We start from the raw sequence: 11399 nt of genomic DNA on the forward strand, positions 1-11399 counted from the left end.
AGAGAGACCTAGAGAAAGGGAGGGATAGAGGGATGCATGTAAGGCGAGAACGCTGAGAAAGGACAAATAAACAAAGGTGGCGATGAGGGTCTGAGGTGAATTAATTGTATCAAGCTCTTTCTCTCTTTGGTGGCAGTCTCCAGAGACAGCAGCACAGAGAACAGCAGACAATGGACACACTATTAGACTATAGACCAGCTTAGAGAGACCTGCAGCTCTTAAAGAGGCAACTTGCTGGGTAACATGTACATTTAATGGGTCCTCTCTGAAACATTTACATACAATGTTTCTTCAGTTCTACACTGAATAAATGTAGATGAAATGACACGGTGTCTGTATGTTCCCACGGCTGATATCATTTCACTTAATCGCAAAGATTTGTTTTAAGCTCTCTCCAACATCAACACTTAACATTGGATTAGATTAGATTTATAGATATGCAGACGTTCAACGGTCAGACAGGGAGAGATAGCAGCTGCAGCACAAGCAAACCAGAATGCAGTGGAGTAATGCAGCATGCGTCTTTGCAGATCTGCGGTTAGTTGCATGCAGTGGTGTAGTCTAATGCAGGGGTCTTCAACGTTTTTTAAGCCAAGGACCCCTTAACTGAAACAGAGACGGATCAGGGACCCCCTACTACATATATTGTATAGAATTAAGTTGTATATTAATCTGGGCCTACAATAAATTTTAGGGCAGCCTTAAGCCTTTATAGATACCTTTTTTTTTTTGCATAGAATACTAAGCTATTCAAGCTATTCAAATAGCCTAATAATTGTTGCCATGATTTTATGAATTCTTTTATAAATCATGATGTGGAACAGTTAATCCTTTGGGATGAACTATATCTGTGCTACCTTAGTGACTACCTTACCTATATGGGCCAGTAAGCCTATCACCAGTGTGGATTTATATTAAGACTTTTTAATCTTTTTTTAAATGTTCAAAAACGAATAATTTGGAGGCCCCCCTGCAGTGACTCTGATGGGCCTCTAGGGGTCCCAGACCCCCTGTTGAAGATCCCTGGTCTAATGTATTGTAGTGGGTATACTGTACTGTATATGTATGGGCCAGAATGGGACTTTGGGGGGAGAGGGGGTTGGGTCTGGGTGTCCTCCCCCAGGGAAATTTTGAGTGTCAAAGACTTGATTTCCTGCATTTATACACTTGTATGCACCAATTCAAAGCTGAAATACATTTGTTTAGCCTATGCAAAGAAAAAAAAACACATGACAATTTAAAATATGTCAAAAATATAATGGAAAGTATGTTGTTGTGTGTCATTGCGCATTTTTAAGTGGGTATATGGAAATCCTGGAGCTTTCTTAGTGAGTATACTGCGTATGCCTGCGTATCACGTAGACTACACCACTGCCTTCTTTGACACATTGGTACTAAAGGCCCCAGCATCATAGATCTGTCTTTACTCACTTTTCCTCAACTGGAAAACCTATGCTTTGTCTTCTCTCCATCTACACAAATCATACAACAAGACTAGAGAGTCTGCAGCCACACTAGCAATCCCAGGCCCGTAGCCAGCCTAGTGGAAGGGGGGGGTTCTTTTTTTTTTTTTTTAAAGTGGACTTAGCAGTTTCCCCCCTCATTTTGTATTTAACTATGAGGTTCAAATACTTCATTTTTGGTGACTTTTTATGCAATAATTTGTGCACAAGTCGCATGCCAATGCTTTTAACAAGATTAGGGCCTCAGTTTGGTTTAGATCATTTTTTTATTTGGGGGATTCTAATTATTGGGATTCTAATTAACAAAAACACTTGTTTATTACAACAACAAAAAAGTAGTTCACAAAAAAATAACTTAGATTATGTGAGGCTGTATTTACTTAGGCCCAGCGGTGCTTTAAGATAAATGCTAATGCCAGCTGTTAAAGGTGCAGTAGGTAAGACTTATAAAACTAACTTTCTGTCATATTTGCTGAAACTGACCCTATGTTCCAGAAGAACTACAGGAAGTAGGTCATTAAAAAAAATCCGGCTCCTCTGGCACCACCTACAGCCTGTAGTGTGATTTGCAAAATTCCACCGATTCCTGTTCAGATGCACCAATCAGGGCCTGGGGAGGTGTGTCTAACTGTGTGTCAATCACTCATCATGCACACACATTAATTCTCCATTGTGGGGGGAGGGGCTTAGGAGACCGTTTTGGGCTTTAGCAGAAAGTGGGGAGGGACTGAGAAGTTGTCGATGTTCAAATTTTTTGGCTAAGTCCTGGATCTTCACAATCCTACCTACGGCACCTTTAACAAGCTCACAATGTCAATGCTTGCATGCCGTCATGCTAAGAATATTAAAATCTGATCGGCAGATTTAAAAATGTACAGATAGCACTTTCATGCTGCACAGAGTATGCACCTATTTCATTTTGGAAACTCCATGAGCTGTTTGACATTTGAACACTAGATACTGACATTGAATTTGTTGGACTCATTCTTGATTCCCAGTGGATGAACCCTCTTTTTAAAGCAACACTAGAGAATTTTTCCCACTTCGGCCCCCCTACAGGTTGGAAGCGGAATTGTCCATTATATTACATTATGCAAGTTTGCTAGATCGGGTAGAGGATCTGTAGTTTGAATGAACTGGACAATGTAATGTAATGGACAATTCCGCTTCCAACCTGTAGGGGGACCGGAGCGGGAAAAAGTTCTCCAGTGTTGCTTTAATAGCCGCTTTCCGACCAAGTAGTTACAGGAGCGTAGTTATAGGAAAAGTCCACTTCTAAACAGATCTACTAACTACTCTCCCCCATTTGCATTCGCACTGGCCAAGTGGCCATAGGGGACTATAGGAGGGGTAAGGGAGTGATGCAAGCACGGCAATGGTCTTTATAGCGTTAAAATCAGAAAACAAATACACCAAAAAAAGTATGAACTAAATACTAAATCTAATGTATATAGCATATTATTCATAATTTAAACAAGTCTCCCAAAGAGAAACAGGTAGCCTACCCCTCTCTCCACCGCCTCTGCCTGCTGCGCTGTGTGTGTGTGTGTGTGTGTGTGTGTGTCCACGCTTGTGGAGTTTAACTCCGAAAAGACAGTTCACCACAGGTTCCCGTTAATCTTATGATGGACATGTGTTGTGATATTTAAACAAATGAACCGTCAACGGTGAAATAACAACCTCTTATTTACGAGAGTGGTCTCAGAGACCTCCAGCTGACAGCGGGGTCTCTGAGCAGGACTGTCCGAGCGACGAGCCAGCGGCCGGGGCGGGCGCCTGCTGGCTGTTGTCTCACTTAATGGCGCTTCTCAACTCCAAAAACTTTGAAGCAAATTGTCAATTCGGCATCAATTTTCGCAAGAATGCCTATATTCGAAATCTTAACAGTTAATTTCTCCCCTAAAACGTTGTCAGAAGGGAATTTAGTGATGAATAAGATGGCGAAAATTGTTAAAATTGTCCCGTTGTTGGTCTGTCTGTTCCCGGAAACCCGACCCTCGTTGACCTAGGTTACTATGCTGAGAAGGGAACAGCAAAAAAGACCCTGCCCGGAAGTAGGAGCTGAAAGAGTTACAGGAACTGTGGCCAGAGGAACTTAAAAATCCCCAAATTGGTCCAGTCGGAACACGAGAAAAAAAGGGGTTCTAGGAATTTTATGTTCTACGAACTGCAAAAATCCCTCCGGTCGGAAAGCGGCTAATGACCACTCTGACTTTTTGTTGGTCTGCCTAATCTGAAGCAGCCAGCCAAGCAAAGTTGCGAGGTTCAGTTTTACACTGACGATTTGATTTTACTCCCCACTTGCTCAAGGACACTTGCCAGTCCTAATCCCTCAGAAAGTAATTTTTCCTTTTACTTGTTGCATCTTTCTCATTAATCATGTTGTGTCATCTAAAAAAAAGAGAAGGCTTTCTTTTAATGTGTCCTGACTTTTCTTTATCATTCATACTTTTAAAAGAATTCACAGCAACTCAGCTTCAAAAACTCACACAGGAGCATAAATAATGTAGATAATTTCTTTCACATCCAAAAATATACTCACGACCCTACATCAGCGTTAGAACTGTTCTCAAACCTTCGCCTGTAGTGCACCGTGGACGAGACTGGCCTTGTGGGTTTGGATCCTGACACACAGTTCCCTTTCAAAATAAGATGGCCATTTTTAGAAAAAAAAAAAGAAAGAAAAAAAGCCTGTTTGCTGACATGATGCTTATTGCCAGTGAACCTACCATTAACATTATGAGTCATCCTTGGGCTTTTGCTTAAACAACAGCTAGGTTTTTGAAGATATTATCAGTGTAAAATATAAACAGATTCATTTCAGGAGGGTAAAACTTGAATGATCCCCAAAACAAAGAAGTGTACACTTGTGTTTTGGAATCAAACCCTCTATTTGCAAAAGAAAAAAAAAAAAAACTCATTTATTGAGCAGCTTTGCAGTGTTTCTGTGTACAGCGTTAACGGTAATTCTGAGCGCTGAGGAGGAAGGAAGAAGGCGGAGTGTTTCGCTGCGGTTTGCTGTTTCTGGTTGAGTGAGTAGATGACACCAAGGCTCACTGGGGTGTGATAAGTTGTCTGGTGCATAGTTTGAGATGAATTCTCATTTGGTGAATTTTTGTCAGCTCTTCGTATATATATCAGTGGTTTCCAACCTGGGGATCAGGATCCCCGATAGAGGTTGCGAGAAAAGGTTTAACGAGATGATAACAATAACATTTTCAATTCTCTTAGAGAAGTTTTTTTCTGACTTTTCTCACATATACTGTACTAAAATACTTGGTTACACTTTACTTGAAGGTATCTACATAAGAGTGACTTGACAATATCATGAAGGTGTTATAAACATTAGAAACAAGTCATAAACTTTTATGACATAACGCTTCTGTCATTAAGTGTCATTCGGTTTTTGTCATGACAAGTAATGGTTATGGTTATGGTTATGGTTATGGTTATGGTTAGGGTTAGGGTTCATGTGTCATGACTGTGTCATGTGTTCATGACAGTGTCATGTCACTCTTATGTAGATACCTTCAAGTAAAGTGTTACCAAATACTTTTCTCTTTTTGTGGTACTTTTGAGTTTCATCTCTTCAGGATTCTTAGAAAATATATAAAAAATAAATAAACAATTCAAAAGGGAGATATCACTCTTTGGTTAAACACAACTCATTGAAGCATGCAACCTCTGTAGTCATTGTGAGTATTGCTTGTGAAGCACAAGAGGTTGGCGCCAGTGCAATATGCTGCATTTAGGTGGTTTGAAATGTGTGCTGTGAGTCAGAAAAACAACAAATTCCTTCTTCAAATATAGCCTACTATTTACTCATATTTCCATGTGCATTGTTTTATTTAGTACTCTCAAATAAAAGGGCAGCTTATAACCGGAAGTATACTGTTGTAGTTTTTTTTTGAAATCTAAGTCAGGAAGTCTCATCATTTGATTCCGTGTAGCTTGACACTGGTGTCAATGGGAGGGCAGAGCTGGGACTGTGACAAAAGTCAAATATATCCGAGTGACAGCGGCGTTATAGAAAATGAGAGGAAAATCTGTCTTATTGCCATGCTGCTGGAGTGCCTCTTTAAAACAGGCGAAATACTAAACAAGTGATTATTAAATTATTGATGAAACCTCTCAGTCCAAGTCTCCTATAGTCATGCAAATTGATTAATGAGGAACACCGATGAAAAAGTTTGAAGAAGGAAGACGGAGAGGTGATGGAGGAACCACCACGAAATTAGACATTATATATGAGGGGACCAAGAACATGGTTTTCACACTTTATGGAATGTAAATAACTTATTTCTATCATGCAGAAGAAATGGATACGTCGGAGGTTGACCGTTTTGATTCTCACCATCTTCATCATTCTCTACGTGGACTTTCAATTACGCACCAGCAGCCCTCCAAAGCTCAGCGTGGCTCACCATCCGTCACCATTTGTGCATCAGCCCCCCATCCATCGGGCTCTATCCCCGGCCACGGACGCACAGACCCCGTCTAGCAGCAGCACCGGGAACGGAGGACACCCAGCCTCCGGAGTTGCACATGTCACCCAGCCGAAACTGAAGCTGGAGGACATCTTCGTCGCCGTGAAGACCACCGGGAGGTTCCACAAGACGCGTCTTGCGCTCCTGCTGGAGACGTGGATCTCCAGAACCAAGGCGCATGTGAGTGTCTGTTGTGTCCGTGCTGTTGTGGGCTGCTCTAAAAGTCTTACATTAACACACTCAGCTGCTGCTGTCACCCAAAGCCACCTGCACCAAAGTTATGTTCATATGTAATCCAACTTTCAAATATATATATATATATATATATATATATATATATATATATATATATATATATATATATATATACACACTACATTTAAGAGAACAGCCTGTTTTGGCTAAATGATTTAAGATGAAACTCCCGAACGTGTTTAAAGTTATTATATTATACATTTATTGAATAAAAAAAAAATCTAAATATCTGAGCCATCGTTTGGCCTAAAAGAAGTCATGTGCTGAATGCTTTCATTTCATCATAAGGCCTGTATGATGAAAGGAAAGCATTCACTCTTCCTGCTTTGAAACTGCAGGTCTGATGATTGACTTTGGCTGATTAAAGTTAAGTTTAGTTCCCGGGCGAGAAACAGTTGGTCAATTACACTGCCAGGTGATGTAAAGAGTGTAAACAACATACATGTGAAAACTTTCTGAATACCAATTTGTAAAAAGCACAACTTCAACCAGTTTTCTTACTTGCACCTGTAACATTTACGGCTCGCAGGGATGTAGATGGAATTTCCAAACTCAAAATATAACGCTCATCACTGTTTAAGGGTTTAGATTAGTTTAAAGGCTCCTTGGAAGGTGACATTAGGTATTGTATTTTTTTGTGTGAAAGATCTGACATGAGTGAGCCTTTGAGGCTCAGTCAGAAAGTAACAAACCTATTAGAAAGCGTATCTGTTATTCTGCCATCAGTCCAGTTTAAAAGGATTCATTACAGATCAGCTTAAGATTTTGAGGATACAAGAGTTATGGTATTGAGTGCTACATTGCAGGTAGCAGTGGCCCATTTTTCTCCCAATCTCCTCTTTCAGTTTAGTTGATTTAGTTTTTTTTCTCTCTCTCTCTCTCTCTCTCTCTCTCTCTCTGTCTCTCATACACACACACACACACACACACACACACACACACACACAAAACACTTTACCAGGAACATTTCTTTATGTCAGAATGAAAGACCACTTTGTAACAAAGCGCTTTGTAAATGTCTTTCAAAGGAATACACTTTTAATATGATTGAATGTTGTGTTACACGGAACAAAGTAATACAGATGAGAAGTGATCTTCTTGTTTTCTGTCTTTGCTGTTGCTTGTGCTGTTATAAATAAAGAGGCATGATTTTAAGAGTGAAAGAGGAACATACTAATAGTGTATTCCTCTTTCTCACTACGAAGACAAAACACAAGATTGTTCTATCTATGCTTAGCCAGTTCATGTATTGAGAATACTTAACCCACACAAAAACAGACCCACTTATATATATAGCCTACCCGTGAACACACAAAGATGCAAGTATAGACGCAGCAATACAAGAAAACACACACACACACACACACACAGGAAGCTGTGCAGGCTGGTTGTCTGGACCGAGGGGAAGCAGCCGCTGTGTAGCAACTCTGTTAACAATACTGAAACGGAAGCTGGTCATAGAACAGGAAGTGGGAAGGCAGATTGCAAAAAGAATGAACCTCATCTTACACACACACACACACACACACACACACACACACACACACACACACACACACACACACACACACACACTTTGTCCATTTTACAGGGTGAAGAGTAATTTCTAACCAGCTCGGCAAATAGCTAATCTGCTTCCAGCATGAAACAGGAGCATTGCGACAGAAACTGTCCCCTAACAATTACTTATTTGGTCCCTAAAATGATCTAGAGTCCCTGTCCAGGTCTTGGTCCGCTAAATAATTTTTACAGCGCCCAGGTCAGAAATAATCTTAACGTTGCATACACTTGGGTTTTAATGGCTAAAGTACGATCATCTGATGAAAGGTAGTCTCGCATTGCCAGACCTTCCTCCACAGCACTGCATAGGAAGGTCTGGCTAGCCCACACAGCATTCCGGGATGGGAGAAAAAAGGGATCTGGTTTATTGGCATTTCTTTAAACCAATCACAATCGTCTTGGGTGGCGCTAAGCCCCGTATGGAGCAACAGTGCTTCTGCAAAATAGCCTTGGGAAGGAACTTGTTTTGGTGCAACGTGTACGTTCAAAAGGACAGATAGTCTAGCTAGCTGTCTGGATTTACCATGCAGAGATCTGAGGAGCAGTTAACCATAGTCCTCAGAAATCCACCGGAGTTTAAAATGCCAACACAAATAAAGGGGAAGGTGACGGACATCCGGCTGAAATGAAGGACATCCAGTGGAATTTCCTGCGGCACCAAAACAATCCCGGACATGAAACGTCATCAATATAGACTAGAGGAAAGGTAACAGCCATGCTAGCAGTTCTGTGAGGCACAGTTCTGTGAGCTAAATGCTTATGTCAGCATGCTAATGTGCTTTCATTTGCAATGCTGACATAATGTTGCGATGATGTTTAGCAAGTGTAATGTTTACCATTGAGCGTCGCTTAGCGTGTTTGCATGCTAAGGTTTGCAGTGTTTAGTGCAAAATGTGAAGTACAGCAGAGGCAGATTTTTTTTCTGATTGCTAAACGACAGTGGTCACAACTGAATCCACATGTGCAAAACTCTAACCACAGTCTGCATTACCAACAGTCACCTGAGCTAAACAATTCACGCCACCTGCAAAACGTATCCCGAACAACACAACTCTTAACACGTGTCAAAACAGGCTCAGTCAAGCCAAACACTATGAAACACACCTATGACCAACACACACCGTCACAAAGAACACACAGAGTAAAAATACTACCGTCAAACACCAATACAGAAATTAGAAACTTTTAATCCTTACAGTTTGAATAATTTGAGTGACTTCACACAAATTAATATTTTAGTTCAGTATCAGCTGTGGTGGATTGAAGAAACTCTGTGGCTGCCTTCCAAAAACTTTTAGGACATTTTCATCAACCATTATTGTATTGTTATTTCTCTAGCGGCTGTGTTGTCTAATGAAATGTTGTTAAATGTTAATGTTGAAGAGTTGCAGTGCTTGGCCTCAGAGTAGCAGCAGTTATTTATTAAATGGGATGGCTCATCAAGAGTAAAAAGGCTTGTGTCAACACGTGTCAGTTTAAAGTGTGAAGTGTTGGGAAGGGAGTTAAGAGTGAAGCCCTCAGTTATCAGTCAACTGGAACGAGTCCGACTTACTGCTGAGAACCTGGATACAGCTCTCGCTTTGGACGTACAGGGTTTGGAAAGCCCTGACCCAGGGAACCCCTCACCCCATACTCCCCCAGCACCTACCACAGTATCTCCGGGGGACCCGGTCATACGCCAGCTCCAGATCCACAAAACACATGTAGACCGGATGGGCATAGTCCCAACCCCCCCCCCAGGATCCTTGCGAGAGTGAAGAGCTGGTCCGTTGTTCCCCGGCCAGGATGGAATGCACATTGTTCCTCTTCAATCTGAAGTTCTACTATCAGCCGATCCCTCCTTTCCAGCTCCTTGGAGTAGACTTTACCTTTAGTCTTTGTGTGCAGTATCTCCGTCACTGTAATGACAAGCCTCTGGAGAGTCCCTGCTCTTGGCTGTTACGGCAGATGACTTCACTGTAAAACTGCAAATTGTCATTTTTACATTACTGTTTGTGGTGAACAGAGACGCAGGCAAGCTGTTTTTTTCTTTATCTTTTTATGCTAAGCTAGACTAATCACCCTCTGGCTCCAGCCACACACTTAACATGTAGACATAAAAGTAGTATCAGTTTTCTCATCTATAGAATGAAAGCCAGTTAGGATAGTTCCCATTTCCCAACTATTCCTTTAAAGCTTTGTTCATTCACTTAAATATATTATAATGTTGTAAAAATGAATAACGTTAAACATAAAGTCTTGCAGTCAGGTCATTGGCTTAAATCTGCTAAGCAACTACACTAAATCTACATAAAGTAATTAAAATGATTTCCTCTCCTTCACTTTCATTAAAATTCCCCTGAGATATCTTAATATGCCCCAGTTGAAAATAGTTAAGGTCCAAATGCCAGATTTGAAAGCAAGATTGCTATCACACAGCCAATGAAATCTTGAAGTATTGATCAAGAAGCCTTATCCAGATGTATTGCTGCCATTTTGTGCTATGGGGCAGTACACATCTTATTTAATGGCCCTTTAACAGCGTAAAAAACAAGCTGAGATTTATGCATGTCTTCCTGACCTCAGTAAAACATCTTCTCAAACTCTGTTTACTTAGACGCCCATGCTGATGGTCTGCCATTTTTGTACCTCGCCCAGGTTGACTGATTTCAGTGCACGTAGTTTGGTTTGAGTTATGACCGGAGGGGAGGAAACTGTGATGGTGGCCCTTTCTCAGGGTTTTACTGTGGTAGATGTTGATGGTGGTTGTCTTGGTGATAGTGGTGACGAGGATTGATCCATGTACGTTTGTACTTCCTCCTCCTCTTTCTGCTAGAGGGATGAGAGGGAGAAATGGACAACGGTAAAGTAGAAGAGTGTTAAGAATTGATGGAGGTACTGGTTGATACAGTAAAACTGTGCTTCAATAGATGATGCAGCCTTTCTTTTAGAGTGCAGCAGAGAGAATATTATGGAGATGAATTACTTTAATATAGAAACATACACAGCGAGGAACACTGTGATGCAGTATCGTTGTTAAAGCACACAGCTTTGCACACTTACAACACACTTTCATTTTGTTGATTTAATTCGTACACTGCTGTTAAGGAATTAGTGAAGTAATCATCACTTTTCAATGCATTTTCATGACAACTAAGCAAAGACCCATCCTCTGATGAAGGTCATTAAATGTGGTTGAAATTCCTGGAAGAAACAGAAACAGGTCATTTAGTCCAGAATATTTTGTCAAACTAAACCTAGTATTAATGGTCCCATGGCATGAAAATTTCACTTTATGAGGTTTTTTAACATTAATATGAGTTCCCCAAGCCTGCCTATGGTCCCCCAGTGGCTAGAAATGGCGCCCTGGGTATCCTGCTCTGCCTTTGAGAAAATGAAAGCTCTGATGGGCCGATCTGGAATCTTTCCCTTATGAGGTCATAAGGAGCAAGGTTACCTCCCCTTTCTCTGCTTTGGCCGCCCAGAGAATTTGGCCCACCCGTGAGAGAGAGAGAGACATCATGGCTTTCAAACGAGCAAAGTGGCAGTTGGTCAAGGCCACACCCCCACTCTCCACCTAAGTTTTATCTGTCCCCAGATGGACAGGAAGTCCCCACAATGTGAGTGTGTGAATAACAGGCCTACTCCTACACTT

At 41.2% G+C, this 11399-nt stretch overlaps 1 protein-coding gene across 1 annotated transcript in view; it reads left to right on the top strand.

The window, feature by feature from the left end:
* The first annotated feature begins 5607 nt into the window (after positions 1-5607).
* mfng (MFNG O-fucosylpeptide 3-beta-N-acetylglucosaminyltransferase) overlaps positions 5608-11399 on the top strand; it is a 30551-nt gene continuing 24759 nt past the window's right edge. The window contains exon 1 of the mRNA XM_028600585.1: positions 5608-6130. Coding sequence (XP_028456386.1) covers positions 5771-6130 — 360 coding nt within the window. The 5' untranslated portion in view covers positions 5608-5770. The remainder of the gene's footprint in view (positions 6131-11399) is intronic.

Source organism: Perca flavescens, chromosome 2, assembly GCF_004354835.1.
Source record: "Perca flavescens isolate YP-PL-M2 chromosome 2, PFLA_1.0, whole genome shotgun sequence".
In the NCBI taxonomy this organism is placed as follows: Eukaryota; Metazoa; Chordata; class Actinopteri; order Perciformes; family Percidae; genus Perca; species Perca flavescens.